This window comes from Rhipicephalus sanguineus, chromosome 2 (assembly GCF_013339695.2).
Source record: "Rhipicephalus sanguineus isolate Rsan-2018 chromosome 2, BIME_Rsan_1.4, whole genome shotgun sequence".
Taxonomy (NCBI): domain Eukaryota; kingdom Metazoa; phylum Arthropoda; class Arachnida; order Ixodida; family Ixodidae; genus Rhipicephalus; species Rhipicephalus sanguineus.
Window position 1 is genome coordinate 156,506,711 of NC_051177.1, and position 19,743 is coordinate 156,526,453.

Here is a 19,743-nt window from a genome sequence, read left to right on the forward strand (position 1 = left end):
GGAGAGAAAGGAGGACGTAAGGGGGAAGAGGAAGGGAGTACGATGCCACCTTATGTCGCTGCTTGGCGTCACGCAGTCAAAACAATGTATAGCATAGCTATGCATAGTAAGGTGGCGGGAAAGGGAAATGAGGCTCAGGAGGATGTAAGGATGAGGAAGAGGAAAATAAGGAAGGGAGATGGTAAAGTATAGCATAGCCATGTATGGCGTCGAGCAGGCAAAACCATGTACAGCATATCAAGATATACAATGTAATAGTAAGGGTGAGGGAAAGGAAAGTGAGGGTGAGGAGGAGGTAAATAAGAGCGAGAGGGTAAAGCATAGCGTAGTCACGTATGGCGTCACGCAGGCAGAACCATGTATAGCATACCAATGTATAGTATGGTATAGTAAGGATCTGGGAAAAGGAAGTGAGGGTGAGGAGGGGAAGGAGGAGAGAAGAGGGTAAAGCCTAACATAGCTATGTATGGTGTCATGCAGACAAACCCATGAATAGCATAGCCACGTGATTCACATATCACATCGCATACCACTGATTGCCGTCTAACTCGAGGCGCTTTTAGCCAGAAATTTCTTTCGGTGGGGGACGTCCTTGATCCGAAGTGTGGTCGAGGCTGGCAAGTGTGGTCGAGGGCCATAGTGTGTTCTGTATCTCAATGCAGAAAGAAATATCGGAAGGGGCACATGCCCTGTGTGCCACCCTCTGGCTACGGCTCTGTCTTATATGTAAATTGAACAAAATATCCAAGGCTGCTCTGCGCAGTGACGTCTACTGAACAGGCTATCGGTGACTTCGATGAATGTCAAGTCACAAAAGCGGAGTATCGTTCGCTCGCACAGCAAGCAGCTTAATTGTTACGTCAGGGCTCTCGAGTGCGCCAGAGCTGCACGACTCTCAGGTGGCTCGCGTGTTTATAAAAAATATTCAAGTATAAATTAACTACTCGACAAAATGCGGAAAAGTTTCGCTAGCTTGCGTGCGAACGCACAAAGATTCACCCATACAACACAGATCACAACCGAAAATTGAGTCTCATGGCCCCTTAAAAAAAAGAGGTATGTCGGAAACTAAGCATTCCTCAAGAGTATTTCTGGCGTTGGGATGCCCCGAGAACTACCGCCGTGGAAAGCCCTGCACGCAAACTGTAATATTACATTAACAATATTCATGGAGAATGAAACACCGAAAGAATACTTCACATAGTAATTCTAGAAAATGAAGGAAAATACCGATAATTCGCAGAATTTTACACCGATGTATCGAAAACACACGAACACGTAAAATGCAGAGTTATGGGAGTACAGTGGAAAAAAGAGTACACACCTACGAAATCATGCTTTCATTTTTCCGCTTATGTTTTCGTATTATACAAAGCAATCAAGAAAGCAATACAGGACGGCAGCCGCAATGCAGTTATATACATTGATGCTTTCAGCGCAGCTTCAATCATTTGCACCTAAGAAGTTCAGAATTTCAAACGTAGTATTCATGCTGGAAAATATCGTAAAAGAAAGCAAAACCAGGAAAGCCATAACATTCTGGCGGGTTCCAAGCCGTATCTGTATAAGGGAAGGGTATAGGACAGATAAATGCGAATATATGGCACGATAAAAATACATTGAATACTTAGAAATGTCGTCTACCGACTGCAAAGCGACATTCCAGTACACAATAAGTAAACAACAGAAATTAAGGTGAGATAAGAAAAAGAAAAAAAAAAACTTGCAGGGCGTTTGAGCTTTGCTTTCAAGAACAGAACGCGATATCATATTCGGACCCCGTTCACATGGCATTCTCAATAGCTAGCCTGACTTCTCGAAGGACACCTCGACTGTGCCTCATAGAAAGGAGAGTCCGTGCTCGTCAAATTGGCCGTTTCGAACTACCCTAGAGTGTGCACTGCAAGTACAGTTGCGAAGTGCCCCCTACACTATATATCTTTCTTTTGAAAATTAGCGAAATACCCACTGCGGGTTCATAAGGCAATACGCGCTACTGCGCCGCTGCACACTTCGTTGATCTCCTTGCTGATAATTATGATTAATTATGCCTGTGTGCTCTGTAATTGTTGGGCCTTTAAATGAAGCCCTCGTTGCGCAATTGACATGTATTGACGCCTGATGCGATTCTACGCTTCTGCCCGCAATATTGCATATGTTAAGGATGCTCTTCCCACTACGTATGAAGGAAAGAAGGTGGCCTTTAGGGGCTAGTTCTTTCTTAGTTACACACAATATTAATGAGAACTAAAAGACAATAATACCAAAGAAAGTATAGGGGATGTTATATGTAATAATAGGGATATAAATGTGAAGAAAGTAAAGTGGACTAAAAGACAACTTGCCGCCGGCAGGGGCCGAACCTGCGATCCTCGAATAACGCGTCTGATGCTCCACCACTGAGCTACGGCGGCAGTCATCTCCCCGTCCACTTTAGAGGTTATATATGTGCATTTAAACCTAGGAGTGTTAGCGCCGATCGCAGCCATGGGGGCGAGTGTCGAGCACACTTTTTCTGCCTTTTTGGCGTTACGTAGCACGTGATCTTTTCACAAGCTGGCAGCTGACCAATAATCCCTCGCATACTACCTGAAGGCATCAAGTCTGGCAGAACGAGACCCTTGCTATGAATGAAGGAAAGAAGGTGGCTTTTAGGGGCTCGTTTTTTCTTTGTTAGACACAATATTAATGAGAACTAACAGACAATAATGCCAAGGAAAGTATAGGAGACGTTATCAGTAATAATTAGGATATAAATGTGAAGAAAGTAAAGTGGACGAAAAGACAACTTGCCGCCGGCAGGGACGTGCAATTCCTGTAGCGTATCTTTTTATTCTGAAACAGTTTCGAGCAAGGACGTGGCTTCATGGTAAAGCACCTGCCTGCCACACAGAAGTCGGGGTTCTGATTCCCACTCGAACCAACGTATTTCATTATTTCTTTATTTGCATCTTTTTTCGGTTTTTCGCTCACAATAAACGACGCCAACAGCGGAATTTCTGCGACACGAGCTCTTTAAAGGGACCCTGAAACGGTTTTGACGATTTTGTACGAACACATTGAGCCGGTAGAGCAAGTCCTAAGGATCATTTACAGGCCGATTTAAGCTCTGTGCGTAAACTGTGTAATTTATTACAAGGCTTTAAAGCGGCGATTCGCCACCGATCACAGCGGCTCAGCCAAACGCGTTTTCAAACCACCCACTTCCAGTGCGCGTTGTACTGCAAGCGCGACGTCACACAGGCGGCTGATCTGATCGCATATGTCCAGTACACTTCACTGAACCTCCTGTGGGCAGCGAGCGTCGTCTGCCTGTGTTACAACGTACTCTGTGTTGACGTGAGCTGAGCGACAATGTTTATCTCGAGGTTTCTTTTCTTAGACATCATTAATTGCCCTAGCCTTGTTGTGTACCACGTATCTAGCAATTTCTAGCAATTGGTGACTTGTGAAGCTGCGACATCGTGCAATGTTCGTGAGGCATCTGGCGAGCGGAATCCCTTCAGCTCATCGCTGCAATGAGCGTCGCTCTCATCGCTATCCGTTCAACGCCACGATCCACGTTTTTGTGGCTGTAACTTCACCCCTGAAGACACAACCACATTGCCCGAGTTTACGCTTATTGGTGATCGTTCTCGAATTATTTTTGTTTGTCCGCATGCTTTTGCAGATTGTCGCCGTACATAAGAATAAAATAAGATGTGCTGGTAGTGTGGCGGCACCTGTCGGAGCAGATATCAACCACTCCACGAGCTTCGTCTTTGTTGGGCCTCCGAGATTGCGCACAACCCGTCGGCGCACAATATCTGAGGCCATGGCTGGACGAAGCTCAAACCGTCGAGCGCGCTCATGAGAGCGCTGCGATCGCCGGCGATGTCAGGGTGTCTGTGAGTTGAGGGTGCAAGGGAGTGGTGAGAAGGAGGGTATAGATATAAATTCCGTAGCGGCCTTGGTACACAGTGCGTCGCTTAATTTCTGGTGCGAATGATTTGGGGATGCTCCTGCCTAAACGCTGACAAAACTTCAAAAAACCGTTTCAGGGTCCCTTTAACGCTCTGGCATTAAAATGTAAATTACAAATTCATGGTATAGGCAGTGCTCGTTCAATGAACATTTTGCACACGCAGGGAATGTTTCGTACGAATGGTTCTGTGCCGACTAGGAATTCTACGTACACAGCTTACGGACAATTGTGCGCTGCAAAGAGAAGAAAAACCAACGTGTAAACACTGTGAAAAAAAATTTGTGAATCAATTTCTTATTCTATGTTCTCAACAACAGCTGGAACCTCCAACAGCTTTTTCCTCACTTACACAAGCAAAGCAGGCTATTTTACCTTGCCTTTTCATCAGAGAGAACATAGAACCAGAAGATCTCGTCAGATTTTGAAAGCTACGGAAATGTTACACAAACTCTAAGACCTCTCTGCGAGAATGTTTCTAACCATTTATAATAGCTACCACATTTGGTAAAAACCAACACCTTGTGTTTGGCGCAGCATGGGCCTTATCGATTTTGCGCCAGAAAACACGCCAGAACAACGACTAAATGTCATATAGGCAGACAGCATTCGGCGCCCTTAAACGTCCTTTGTTGAGGCAGTGTTACTAACGTTCGTTTCAAAGCGTTCGTAAGATATATGTCGGACTTAATTGACAGTTCATTACTCGGCCACGGTGTACAAAAAAGTATGCATATATGTAGTGGTGATGTGAGCCTGCATTATTTCCACATCGGCAAATTGATCGTCGATAATTTCTGCTATGCTGGCTATGCCACGTAAATAACGAAAACGGTACTTTTGAAATTGCTGCATTGCAAGAATGAGCTTCGTAGTTCCGTTTTTCGCATATCGTTTCGATAAGCGTGTTCGACATATATAAAACACTGCACTCGACTTTTCAATTTGGGGTGAATAAAACCAGACGTTGACCTCTATAATAAGACTGAAGCAAGGTGACTGGCAGTGACTGAACCTTGAGGTGAGGTCTTTTGAAAACGCATTATTTTCATTGTATAAGCTGGAGGTTGGGAAAGTCATCAGACGTCACTTGATACTGAGGTGAAGTAAGGTATAGAATTACGACATCCTTGTCTCAATTATACCTTATAGAAATATCGTAGGGACGACTCCTGCAAGTAGTCGTTCTCTGCCATTGTAGCGACTGGATGGGCATTATTCTAGAGTCGTCTTTTCAGTGACAACACAGAGTTGTCAGTATGGCCTGGTGTTGTCATTCTATCATCGCCATTGCACGTTTCTTGCTTTTGAAGGCAGCTCGTCGTGCTCTTGTCACGGGCGTCACTGTTCCGTTGTCGATCCTTCATCATTAAATTTTAGAGCTCTAAATACGTTGCTTTATTTTTAATGAAAAATGAGTCAAACATGTTTGGGCGCACTATGTTTGCTAGATAAAAACAGCATTCATGTGGAAAAGTAACAAATATTTGATTAAGCCAATACATATTGACATATTTCCTGAGTTAATTTGTTTTATATATGCTCCAACTGATGTTTTATTTACATGTCAACAAACGACGTGGTCTATTTCATGCCCACAAGAAAGATTGAAGTTTGGCGAAATAGCGCAGGGTCATTCTGGTGGAGGTATGCATAACGGTATCAAGGAAATAATGTTTACGTACTAAGCAGGGTTCCCCATTTCGTGCTGTCCAATTAGTACCGTTGCTTTGTTGACATGAACATGTCGCAATGGGCCCTACAGGTATCTGAAAAACAAATGATGGTTCCAGAGGTTTGTTACAAAAAAACACAATGCTGTCTACAGCGTGAAACGTGAGAAATAATTTTTAATATTTTAGTAAATAATATTTCGATATATTTAAGACATAATAAGTCCGTATCTATGCGTCCAAATAAAGAAACATTTCGTTTTCTTTATGTTTACGCAGCAGTCGCCCATAACGAAAACGAAAGTACGTAAAGTATGTATTATGAAGGTGTAGCTTCCATGTTTGACGCGCTACATATTGTAAGTACGTGCAAATGTAATCAACATTGTTAGGGTTAACATATTCATCCGTAACAATAGAACGCTCAACTGCATTTAGAAAGTACATTGATATAAGTGCTATCTAAATAGAGGAAAAATTACGTGAGATAAATATGACCTCAACAACTTTGGCAAAAACTCTACAACTAACCTTCTCTGGTGATATGAACCAGGCAAGTTATTCCTGACGCAGCCACTGACTTTTAATAATATAATAATCAATATGTTAAATTGCTCAAGCACTAGGGCTTTTTTACATTGCCTCTGTTTTATGAAGCATTCGCTCGCACTTACATGTCTTGCAATGCGCAGCAAGGTTCGCGCTAGTGGAGTTCTTTACAGCGGTGTGATTCTCTCATAGACGGACGTTAGTGCAGGCCTTGTCTACCCGTAGTGCTTTTTACCACATGACAGTACAATGACATAAACTCCACTTATTGGGCCTTGCACAAACTGCTTGTTGTGCTTTATAGTACATGTAGCCTTTGACGCCAGTCCGGGTCGACTGACGAGATTACACATTCACCATGCTTAAAGAGTTACTTGGGATAAAAACTCCCCCGCCATACTGCTTAGCTGTCTTTTTTTCCGTGCTCAGTCTATTGAATGAGATGGATTACTGGAAAATTTGTGTCTTTGATTTATTTGTATGGCTCGTATATACCCCTTCTTAATCGATATTAGCACTTCACATACTAAGACAAGCGTGCTTTTCGGAAAACTGGCCGTCTCTAAATTATCACGCTCTTGCGAAAAGCATTTCTGTGCTATTGCCACACCTTAATCCAGCATTAATTCCACCATAAAATTACCTCTCTATAGTAATCCAAACTTTAATCCACCTTAAGCCACTCTTACTCACATCAAATAACATTTATATAGTACTCCCTATCGCATCGCACCCTTATCCTACCTTGATCCACCTTTTCTATATTATTCTACACCTCAATCAGGACCCCAATCCACCTTTATCCATCCTCTCTATACAACTCCACATTTCAATCCACCTTACGCCACTCTGATTCACTTCAAATAACAATTCTGCAATACTCATAATCTAACTTATTCCATCTTCGATTAACTAATCTGAACGTTAATCCACGTCCGAATCCATATTAAGCCACATTTATCCACTTAGCACAGCAATTATGCTCCATAATTTCCATACCTTAATTCACCTCAATTTAACTTTTCTATATTATTCTACACCTCAATCTACCGTAATCTTTCCTCTATATAGTACCCCACACTTTAATCCACCTTAATCCACACAGACTAATTTTCAAATAACATTTATACAGTGCGCTATATCATATCACACCTCAATCCACCGTTTTGCACTATTCCACACCTTAATCCGCCTCTTAATCCACACTAATCTTACCCCTCTTGTAGTCCGCATTTTAGTCCACCTTAAGCCACTCTAGCTCACTTGAAATAACATTTATATAATACTCTATGTCACATCGCACCATAACCCAACTTTTGTGTATTAGTCTACACCTTCATCCGCACCTCAACCCACTTTAATCCATCCTCTCTATACTACTCCACACTTCATCCCACCTTACGCCGCTCTGATTTACGTCAAATAACAATTATGCAAGGCTACATTCTTTTCGATGAGTTAATCTACTTTAATCCATCTTCGTTAAATTAATCCGAGCGTTAATCCGTACCCTAATCCTCTTTAAGCCAGTTTGATCCACTTAAACAATTATGCAATACTTAGCTGTGTTCCATACCTTAATCCACCTTAATCCATCTTTTCTTTCAAGTTGTACACCTTAATCCACCCTAATCTATCCTCTCATGGTACTCCACAATTTAATCTACCTTAGGTCACTCTCACTCACTTCAAATAACATTGGTAAAGTACTCCATATTGTATCGTACCTTAATCACCCATTTCTCTGTTATTCCACACCTTAATCCGCACGTCATTCCACATTAACTCATAATCTCTATAACCCGTCACACTTTAATCCACCTTAAGGCACTTTGTTACATTTCAAATAACATTTAGGGTGTACGTCATGCTGCTTCACTTTTTATTCCACCTTTTTTATTATATATAATACGCACCAAATCCACCTTCATCCATCATCTCTATACGCCTTCACACTTTTCTCCACCTTAATCCACTCTGACTAGCTTCAAATAACATTGACATAGTACTCGATATTGTATCGCACCTTAATCCACCTTTCCTGTATTATACTACACCTTAATCCGGACCCCACTCCAACCTAATCCATCCTCTACATACTACTCCTGAATTTACCACCTTATTCCGCTCTAACTCACTTCAAACAACATCGAAAAATACACCATATTGTAAAGAAGCTTAATCCATCTTTTTTTAAATTATTCTACACCTTAATCCGTACCCCAATCTACCGCAATCCATCAAATCTAAACCCCTTCACCTTTTAATGCACCCTAATCCATTCTGACTCATTTCAACATTGATGTAGTACTCCATATCGCATCGCAGCTAATCCACCTTTTTTAACTTAATCTATACGTTAACCCGTACCTCAATCTGCCCTAATCCATCATCTCTATACCCCTTCGCACTTTAATGCACCTTAATCCACTCTTACTTACTTCAAATAACATTGATATAGTTCTTTATATCGTATCGCACCTACATCCACCTTTTCTGTGTAAATCTACACCTTAATCCGCACCCCAATCCACCTTAATACAGCCTCTATATATTGCTTCACACTTTTTTCCACTTTAATCGACTCTTACTCACTTCAAGTAACATTCTTATAGTACTTCAAAATGATTCGCACCTTAATCCACATTTTTTGTAATAATGAAAACATTCATCCGCCTTAATCCACCTTTTTGTGTTAATCTACACCTTAATCCGCACTCCAATTCACCTTAATCCATCATCTCCATACCCCTTTACGCTTTATTCCACCTTAAGCCGCTCTGTTACACTTTGAAAAACATTTGAGGTGTATGTCATGCTGCTTCACATCTTAATCAACCTTAATCCATTCGCTTTATATGACTTTACGCAATAATACGTATATTAATACACTTTAGGCCACTGTGGTTTACTTCAATTAAGTTCGATCTTTTACCTCATAGTGCTCCATACCTTAATCCACCTTGATCCATCCTCTCTATACCACTCTACGCATTAGTCTGCACATTAATCTGCCTGAAGCCACTGAGATTCACTTCAATTGCCTCTGATGAACTTCTCCGCACTGCCCCACACCTTAACCCTCCTTAATCCACTTTGTCTCTACTACAGTAAGCATTAATGCGTGCCCCAATCCACCCTAAGCCTTTATTATTCACATGAATTAACGGTGATGTACTATTTATACTGCTCTACAGCTTAATCCATCTTCTCTATGCTCCTCTACGCATTTATTCCTCACCCTAATCTACTTGAAGCCACTGCGAATCAGACACATAGTGGCGCGCATGCGCATGTACCCGCATTACCCTTTTGCACGCACAAGCAGAAGCATATGCACTTGGATGGAAGCTTAGTTACGCAGATGGACGTATAAAATGACAACACAATGCACCATTGGAAGAACCAACGAACACGCGCACACACATGTTGGACCCGCGTAATCACTTCCTCTCTCTCTCTCTCTTTCGGACCTCCCAAAAACTTTCACGTTCGCACAAAAGCAGAAGGACACATGTTCTGCCATTTAAATACCAACGCGAACCGTTTTCAATCGTTTTACAATTCTACCTTTGCATATTTCAATTCAGTTTGCCCTCTCTGGGAAGATGCTGAACCAGAACCCCCTGAAGTGTGGCTTCACCACATAGTCTCCTAAGATGTCGCTGCAACTCAGCAACGAAGTGACGACCAAGTTCCGTTTCTGCGCATGTCGTTCAAAGTCAGCCCTCTGTAATCGGTGTTAGTTTAAACTTCTTGAAGCTCAGAGGATATATTAAGATATAGTGTTTTTTTTTAAACACCACCCATTCAGTTAACGTGGTGTACTACAGTGAAGCTCCAGAAAAAGCTGAAGGGGCAATGTCCAAAATGTCTGGACATGCACTGCCAGTACTTAGGCAGTACTTCTTTCCGCGTAGTTCCTTTACATGAAATACAAACACACTGCTTTAACGCAGAACAGAGACTTTGAATAAATGCCACAATGCATACATTATTATACAATAATTAAACTTTAACAGCGCAAACTGAACATTGTTGAAGGTGAAGTTCACTTTTGAAGTTTTTTCTGTTTTTTTTTTCAGAACGGCAGTTGTTAAGTAATGTGAGGGCTCAGATATCGGCACGTATTTGTTAGGCTTTTATGCCACAAAAATACGTAGTAAAAATATCCACGCATCTCCACGAAGTGATACATGACAGGTGGGAGAAGCCCTTGGTATCGTATGGGTGAGTAACCGTACGCTACCCGAGCGTTGTCCCAGAAATTGTAAATTGACTGACATAAAGTGATATAAAGAGTCGACGGCAAAGCTAGGTCGTAAGGTGCATAATGTGTACGTTGAAGTCGCCAACAAGTATAATGAAGTTCCGTTTCTGCGCATGTCATTCAAAGTCAGCCCTCTCTAATCGGCGTTAGTTGAAACTTCTTGAAACTCGGCGGATATATTGAGATTTAGTGTTTTTAAAACACCACCCGTTCAAGTAAGGTGGTGTGCTGCAGTGAACCTCGAGAAAAAGCTGAAGGGGCAATGTACAAAATTTATGGGTAAGCGTATGCTTTTTCAAGGGATTAAACTGTCGGCTTCATGAATTGAAGCATAAATCTAGCCAAGTCGCCTTTTTGGGATGCATATCGTATTCTATTGCCGCCCATAGCATTACGGCATTGGAAGGAACCATTTTCATAGTCTCGCGCCTGAGAGGTTTTTCTCTGCAAATAACTCGTTAATGCATTAAGCTGGGCTAGTTGGTATTGATTTCCCTTTTCGTCCTTTGTGCGTGTTCGCTAGCGACGTGGAAGCATACTCTGCAAATAATTTGACCATTAACCTATTTGTTTATTGCTAAATAAATAAAAAAAAAGAATTGTTCACTCACCATGACAAGCGTTTTGTTCTGGAAAATAAAGAAACGCAATTTAGACCTACATTGCAGGAGCTTTACATGGCCTACTTATCTATATTCAACACCATGCCTTCAAATTTGCTGCAATTGTACACAATAACCAGCAGCTAATCGCTACAATAGACATGTGGTCTGCACGTGCAATTATCTTTGAGAAACGTAACTATTTCTGCTGAGCTTATTATGCACCTATATGACAACAGGTGCAACTTAAATTGAGGACGACGCAGCGAGCGATGGAAAGGAAAATGATAGGTGTAACCTTAAGAGACAAGAAGAGAGCAGAGTGGGTCAGGGAACAAACGGGGGTAAAGGATATCGTAGTTGAAATTAAGAAGAAGAAATGGATATGGGCCGGGCACGTAGCACGTCGGCAGGATAACCGGTGGTCATTAAGGGTAACTGACTGGATTCTAAGAGAGGGCAAACGCGCGAGGGGACGACAGAAAATTAGGTGGGTAGATGAGATTAAGAAGTTTGTAGGTATAACGTGGCAACAGTAAGCACAGGACCGGGTTGATTGGCGGAACATGGGAGAGGCCTTTGCCCTGCAGTGGGCGTAGACAGGCTGATGATGATGATGATGATGATGACAACAGGCGTCCATGCGTGATGGAGCTTGTTTTTTACGTTTCATTGTTCTGCAAGATCCTCGATTTAAATGTTCCATCTAGTTAGTCGCCCTCGAGCTTTGCAGAAGTTGCTGAATTTCTGGCCCTATTGCAAGTTTCGAAAAGATCAGCTGCGTATTTTGAGCACCCTGTATAAGCCAATACAGATGTCTCCGTGTATGGCACAAAGAATATGCGACATACCGAGTGTTTCGAAGACTGTGACTTCGAAATGTGCAGCACCACTTTTCTAGGTAAATTTAAAGGTCGGATCGGAGCTTGCGCGCATGCAGGGCTGGCACGTGCAATGCGGCTGACTTATCTTGTCCCAACGGGGCTGTCGGCGTTTCGCTTGCTTCGCGACGCCTGCAATGCACAGAGTGGTGTGCGTAGTACTCGAGCCCTGCTGGGGTCTCCCTTTGTTCGCGACACCTGCAGTGCACTGAGTGGTGTGCCTAGCCCTCGAGCGCTGACGGCGTTTCGCTTGCTTCGCGACGCCTGCTATGCACAAAGTGGTGTGCGTAGTACTCGAGCGCTGCTGGGGTCTCCCTTTGTTCGCGACACCTGCAGTGCACTGAGTGGTGTGCCTAGCCCTCGAGCGCTGACGGCGTTTCGCTTGCTTCGCGACGCCTGCTATGCACAAAGTGGTGTGCGTAGTACTCGAGCGCTGCTGGGGTCTCCCTTTGTTCGCGACACCTGCAGTGCACTGAGTGGTGTGCCTAGCCCTCGAGCGCTGACGGCGTTTCGCTTGCTTCCGCGACGCCTGCTATGCACAAAAGTGGTGTGCGTAGTACTCGAGCGCTGCTGGGGTCTCCCTTTGTTCGCGACACCTGCAGTGCACTGAGTGGTGTGCCTAGCCCTCGAGCGCTGACGGCGTTTCGCTTGCTTCGCGACGCCTGCTATGCACAGAGTGGTGTGCGTAGTACTCGAGCGCTGCTGGGGTCTCCCTTTGTTCGCGACACCTGCAGTGCACTGAGTGGTGTGCCTAGCCCTCGAGCGCTGACGGCGTTTCGCTTGCTTCGCGACGCCTGCTAATGCACAAAGTGGTGTGCGTAGTACTCGAGCGCTGCTGGGGTCTCCCTTTGTTCGCGACACCTGCAGTGCACTGAGTGGTGTGCCTAGCCCTCGAGCGCTGACGGCGTTTCGCTTGCTTCGCGACGCCTGCAATGCACAGAGTGGTGTGCGTAGTACTCGAGCGCTGCTGGGGTCTCCCTTTGTTCGCGACACCTGCAGTGCACTGAGTGGTGTGCCTAGCCCTCGAGCGCTGACGGCGTTTCGCTTGCTTCGCGACGCCTGCTAATGCACAGAGTGGTGTGCGTAGGTACTCTAGCGCTGCTGGGGTCTCCCTTTGTTCGCGACACCTGCAGTGCACTGAGTGGAGTGCCTAGCCCTCGAGCGCTGACGGCGTTTCGCTTGCTTCGCGACGCCTGCTATGCACAGAGTGGTGTGCGTAGTACTCGAGCGCTGCTGGGGTCTCCCTTTGTTCGCGACACCTGCAGTGCACTGAGTGGTGTGCCTAGCCCTCGAGCGCTGACGGCGTTTCGCTTGCTTCGCGACGCCTGCAATGCACAGAGTGGTGTGCGTAGTACTCGAGCGCTGCTGGGGTCTCCCTTTGTTCGCGACACCTGCAGTGCACTGAGTGGTGTGCCTAGCCCTCGAGCGCTGACGGCGTTTCGCTTGCTTCGCGACGCCTGCTATGCACAAAGTGGCGTGCGGGGTCATTCATACTGTTGTACACTAACGCTGCCCATTCTGAAAATAGTGCAGCTATAGTTTGCTATGACGAAAAGTCGGCTATCACCGCGGTCGCGCGGGCGTCTACTGATAACACCATCACTAACTTAGAACTTATCGCAATATCCGTTGTCGTTTCTTGTAGAGAACAACAGCAACGCTCAGCTCATTGTACGTAACACGTTGATACGTATTCACAAGTAGCTTACACCGCCTGCTTTTCCGGTAGGCCTGAGTATGCCATAGTACAACCAATCCGAACAATGGTGGGTCGTTTACGAGAGAATGGCCACACTGTAGTAATCAAATAGATTCCCGCCAGCGAAGCAACCGCCGCGAACGATATGACACACTAGGCAGCATGCGTGCGCAGGGTTCCCCTTCAGGGGGCGAATGTTCATCGCAGCGCCCTCCTCCTTATTAAGTCAAAGTGTGGGGCACACTTTGCGCCCCCCCCCCCGGTGCGCACGCCTATGCTAGGCAGCAGGCGCAGCTTCATTTTCCGCATCCTTTCTTGGGGCCAACCTATCGTTTTCCCTGCAGGGTTTTCCGCTACGCTCCACTAGCCCGACTAGCGCCGTCGCACCCTCACGCATCTTTGTAACACCGAAGGACGTTACAATACACCAATCACCAAACGATGCAGGACAAAGGCGGTTCCCATCCGCCGCACTCAAACTGGTACGCTGTTTTCACTAGCCAGGCTTTACATCATCAACTGGGATACCTATTCGCGTCCCCAATGTCTAGCGTGTCTTTTTAAATGCACGGTTTAATACCTTCTATGGTCGTGCCCGGCATTTGAGGCCGTCTTGGAGAGGACCCTTCGTTCCCTCGGTACACAAAGACCTCAGACACTATGCGACTGGACTGAACCTCCGCTGGAGCTTGGACCAACCGATGTTCAGAGATATTGCCAGCCTTTATGGTGTACTTCCGGGAACCAGAGCGACCTAACCAGTACTGCGCCGGAAGGACGACAGGGAGAACAGACATCAATGAAGACTGCACTCCCCCTCCCTAACCAGCTTGATCCCTATTCCTTAAATTTCTGCAGCAAGGCTTAGGCCTTTTCAAGGCAGAAATAAAGGCGTAGCAAAAATATTGGCTCCTTCTCATAAAATAGATTGTACACTCACCTTCAGCATTGCATATGATTTAAGGGTTGGCTCGGGAGGGCAGGTAGTGGATGAATAACGATTGACTTTATCCTGCGCCTCCTGACCGTTGGTGCCTCTCACTGTTTGAAATGAAAAAAATACGTTCATTTGCTCCACTGATAATTTTTATACCTTTAGTTCAGTAACGGTAACGTTGTCACCATGTTAAGAGAGAAATGGTGGAGGATGTAGCAATTGAAGTGTAGGATGCGAAGAGGTTAACGGACGAAAGGGAGAGTACACAGACACAGAGGGCCACGGAGCGCCACACAAGCACGGGCGCTCCGTTTGTGCGCACTCTCCCTGTTGTCCGTTGTGGTCTTCGCGCCTTACACTCCATAGATCATCGTTACTGATAGCGACAAGGTTAGGCATTACCATGAGTGTTCCCTTACTTCTGTAGAATCACCTTTCGGAGCGTTATTCGTTTATCTCTATAATTGTGCAACTGGCGCAGAAATGACGCTGCAAATCAGTGCAATTAATTCTCTGTTTGTGCTTGCCTAAGCGCTATATTGTCAACGAAATGAGAGCGTACCAAGTAAGCCTGAATTGTTAATTGGGCGTAAGTCCGCATGTAAATTTCTGGGCTGCGGCTGAGCTCTATAGACTAGTTATTCACGTGCCGATTTTATATCTATGTAGATGAAATGAGCGCCAAGCATTTCTATTTCTCGGTAAGACCCTTTTCTAACCAGACTGATATTTTTTTGCTCTTTCACATTAAGGTTGCAAGAGGTTCTTTTCCTATATGATAGTTTTACAGCAATACTGCATAGATGCGAATACGTACTACAATCTTGTTCCGTGAAATATGCATTGACGTTGCTGTTTAGCATAGATGAGTAAATGTGATTGATGACGCCTTTCTTTGTATTGTGCGACAATCAATACATTTGGGTATTCCTTATGAGAAAGAGGCTACTGAATGTTGCTGCACCGACTACGATTCGCAATTAAAAAGCAATTTCTTCACAAAATTTCTGCAGTAATCTTTACAGACCAATTTAAGCATGCTGTCATCAGTACCGCACTCTCAAAGCTATACGTACCAGTGGCAAATAACGTTGCAAGCATTGGAAAGCTCACAATTATCATGATGCTCAGGCCTGAAAAAAATAATTTGTATTTTCGAAAGTTGGCATATGACACCGCTTCTGCGCAATTATCCACGTTATTTACGCAATAATAAAAACATAGCCTACATCACTCTTTCGTCATTCATTACCATCTAAAGGAAGTGTGTTTGTCAGCTTCATCTTTCAAAAAATAGTTTGCTGCCCTCCTCGTTTTTGTAATAAGTGAATATAACTGTGTGCATAATAAATCCCTTACGTTCTCTTCTATCAGCCGTGCTATTTACAGTAGCGATTTCAATTCATGTTTATAAAAGCGAACACAATCAGGCAAGTTCAGTTCAGTTAAAACGCACAATCAAGCGGTTTCTCCCCAATTCTTTCGGCTTTAGATACTAAAGCAACGATTACCCAAACCCTCACACGTTATAGAAGGAACGTCTCGCTAACGGAAACTAAGTCATGGATTATAACGAGCGTAGAGCTTCAAAATGGGTTACTACTGTCAATTTCATGACTGATTGTGTATTCTACGTGAGAAATTTCAGCGGTGTCTTTAGGAACACCAAATGTGGCTGCATGAACTATTCAAAAAAGCATTACTGTAGTGAATGGAGGAAATTTGTAAAGGGAATTTATACGTTTGTGAACTTTTGGTGGAATTTGGAGATGTTTGTGCGGATTTATGAGAATGAAGACGAGGGCGACATGAAGGCGAGCCAGGGGCAGGTGGCACGCGCGGCGGCGGCACAAAAAAAAAGGAAAGGAAAAAGAAAAGAAAACAAGAGAGGCGCCTGTGGAACGCGCAGAGGGCTGAGCGAAGCTAGCCGAACGACGCGCCGGACCAGGGCGCTGTCCGTGGAGCTCCTGCTGCCTGTTCCTGGTGAGGCCTGAAGAGCCGAGGTACCTGCCTCGGGCTACCGGTACCGGGCGCGCCTCTTGTTGTGGCGGCGTGCGGGAATCACTAGTTCGTGAACAGCGTCGCCACCTGGGACAGCGCAAGGCGGTGATCAAACGAGAGGCCTTACGGAGGCCTTGTCTTCCTGCTGTAAGGCACACGGGACGTGTCACCTGCGTGCCTGGGATCGCCTTCGACGAGACTCGTCGCCGCATGTGGACTGACCCTCCTTAAGACAGCGTCGTCTACAAGTCGTGAGACCTCGTTTATTGTAACCTTGATCGGACATTGCGCGGTTAGGACTTTCAGATTAATCTATGTGTGTTTATCTGTGTGCTTGTCCTGTGTCATCGTCCCTAGAATTCCTTGTTCCTATAAATGTTGATTGACACTCATTCGTGCATATTCTCTTGTCGTCTGTCCCGTTGAGCCACACACTCGCAATCATGAGGAACCACCACTCGGTTCTTACAATTACAAACTCTGCTAAAGTGAATGAAGAATAAATGCCGCACAGCCAGCTTTAAATGCTGCCTTAGAATATATTTACACGAAAGTGTTTTGTGGCGGGGTCGACCAAGACTTCACCGACGTATTTCCATCACCAATATCCGTCCTTGCTTGGTGATCCCCAATTTAAAGAAAGCATTCACAAACAAATAAAGCCGAGGCGATGAACGTTTCACATTAGATTAGAATGCTGCGGTAGGGCACATAACGTTCGTGCGTCACATTACATGAGGTGCAACAGTGAAAATTACAACAAAAATCTAGAAACTGATGCTGGTTAGTCACGTTTAAAATTTATATATATATATATATATATATATATATATATATATATATATATATATATATATATATATATATATATATATATTATGAGGTGTTGGTAGGGCAGACGTTTATTTGGCCCGAAGACCCGGCAGCGAACAGGCACGATCAACCCACACTGATGATGCTGATACACGACGAAGATGAGGATGCATAACCAAATGCATCATGATGGTGATAATGTACACATGAAGAAGATGTGCCTAATAAATGCCCACACTAATTCCCCCCACGTGAAAGCGGCCAGCCTGGCCGCTGGAGGTCAAGGAGAGGAGGAACGTCGTATGAAGGGCTTGATGCGGGAGACGTGGACAATCTCGGTAGTACGGTAACGGCGGTCTGCTGGGGTTACAAGTGGCGTCACGCGATAATTCACAGGTGAAGTCTGTTCCAGAACTGTGTACGGCCCGATAAACCGTGGCTGAAACTTCTCACACAAACCAGGTGTGCGAAGAGGCGTCAAGAGCAGGACCTCGTCACCGGGTCGGAAAGAGACAGCACGATGCGCTGCATCATAAACAATCTTCCTGTCTTGCTGTCTGGCTTCGGTATTCAGGCGAGCACGCTGGCGGCACTGGGCGAGTCGTGAAACGTATTCCTCGGCAGAGGATGGCGACGGATTACGTTGGAGGTAAAGAAAGAAACGTCCAGAAGGGAATTAGGGGAACGTCCGTAAACCAGGTAAAACGGTGAATAGCCGGTTGTCCGCTGAATGGCTGTGTTATAGGCCAAAGTGACGAATGGTAAAATCGCGTCCCAGTTTTTGTGGTCTGGTTGAATATAGGCGGAGATCATATCGGCAAGTGTGCGATGAAATCGCTCGGTCAGGCCGTTAGTCTGAGGATGGTAGCTGGAAGCGGTCTTGTGAGTGGTGCCGGAGGATCGGAGAAGTTCGTTCAATAGTTGAGAGAGGAAAGCCTTTCCACGGTCACTGATCAGAACACGCGGAGCGCCATGGCGGAGTATAATGGCTTGGAGAACGAAATCGGCAACTTCAGAAGCAGAACCAGTAGCCACAGAAGATGTCTCAGCGTAGCGGGTCAAATGGTCCACAGCTGTCACGATCCATCGTTTGCCGGCGGCAGTGACTGGAAGGGGGCCGAAAAGATCGACACCTACAACTTCAAATGGTGTCGCGGGACACGGAAGAGGCTGCAGTTTACCGGCAGGACCAGATGTTGGGCGTTTTCGACTCTGACAGATAGTGCAGGACCCGACGTACCTGGCTACGCTATTAGTAATGCCAGGCCAGTAAAAACGATTCTAAGGCGGTCGTAGGTTTTATGAAAACCGAGATGACCTGCAGTCGGATCATCGTGGAAGGCTGCGAGGACGTGAGAGCGGAGAGAGCGAGGTAGAACGGCCACCCAGCGCTGACCGTCAGGATGGTAAATTCGGTGGTACAGCACGGAGTTGTCGAGCTTAAATTGCGAGAGTTGGCGACGTAGCCGCGCGTTAAGTGGACAGAAGTTCCAGAGAGATGGCCCATGATCCGTCGACAGTACAGGTCAGCTAGCTGGCGAGAGGCAAATTTTGTCGTTGTCGGAGGCAGGTGGTCTATAGAGGCCAGAGAGGGGACCGATGTAAAAGTGGGCTCGCAGTGTTTGGTATGCGGGCGGTTGCGGAAGCGCGAGGGGGCCGTAGGTAGCGGGCAGCGAGAAAGAGCGGTCGGCGTCTTGATGTTTTTTGCCCACACTTGTAGATGACATCGAACTCATACTCCTGAAGACGCAGAATCCAGCGACCGAGGCGTCCCGATAAGTTCTTGAGTGTGGAAAGCCAACATAACGCGTGGTGGTCAGTAACAATAGTAAAATGACGGCCGTGCAGATAGGGACGAAACTTCTGCACCGACCAGATGACGGCCAGACATTCCTGCTCGGCGATCGTGTAGTTCCTTTCGGCTGGAGAGAGTACGCGGCTGGCGTATGCAACGACTCGCTCTCGCGAAGAGTTGTCGCGCTGCAGAAGAACGGCGCCTAAACCGCGGCCGCTAGCGTCTGTGTGCAGGAGAGTCGGAGCAGCCTCGTCAAAATGGGAAAGAAACAGGATCGGTCGTGAGGGCACCTTCAACATGTCAAAAGCCGATTCACATTCCTGAGACCACTCAAGGGCGTACCGGAGACAAGTAGCTTGTGTAGTGGTGCAGCTATGGAGGCAAAGTTTCGTATAAATCGAAGAAGTAAGACGCGAGGCCAAGGAAAATCGCAAGTCTTTAGGTTTCTCAGGGCGAGGAAAGCGAAGCACCGCAGCGGTTTTGTCGGGGTCAGGGCGTTCCGTCCTTGCTCACGACATGACCGAGGACTTTAATGGACTTGCTGGCGAAATGGCATTTCTTG

At 45.5% G+C, this 19,743-nt stretch overlaps 2 protein-coding genes across 4 annotated transcripts in view; both read right to left on the bottom strand.

Moving 5' to 3' along the window:
• LOC119383827 (uncharacterized) overlaps positions 1-15,690 on the bottom strand; it is a 54,344-nt gene extending 38,654 nt beyond the window's left edge. The window contains exons 1-4 of one of the 2 annotated variants that reach the window (XM_037652113.2): positions 15,649-15,690; positions 14,576-14,676; positions 11,065-11,082; positions 5,647-5,730 (exon numbers count right to left, since the gene is read on the bottom strand). In XM_037652113.2, coding sequence (XP_037508041.2) covers positions 5,647-5,730; positions 11,065-11,082; positions 14,576-14,676; positions 15,649-15,673 — 228 coding nt within the window. In that variant the 5' untranslated portion in view covers positions 15,674-15,690. Of the gene's footprint in view, positions 1-5,646; positions 5,731-11,064; positions 11,083-14,575; positions 14,743-15,648 lie in introns of those variants that run through there. The other variant, XM_049412679.1, reaches the window with a different exon arrangement.
• Positions 1-19,743, bottom strand: part of LOC119383828 (uncharacterized) — a 146,760-nt gene that overhangs the window by 119,797 nt on the left and 7,220 nt on the right. The window lies entirely within an intron of this gene.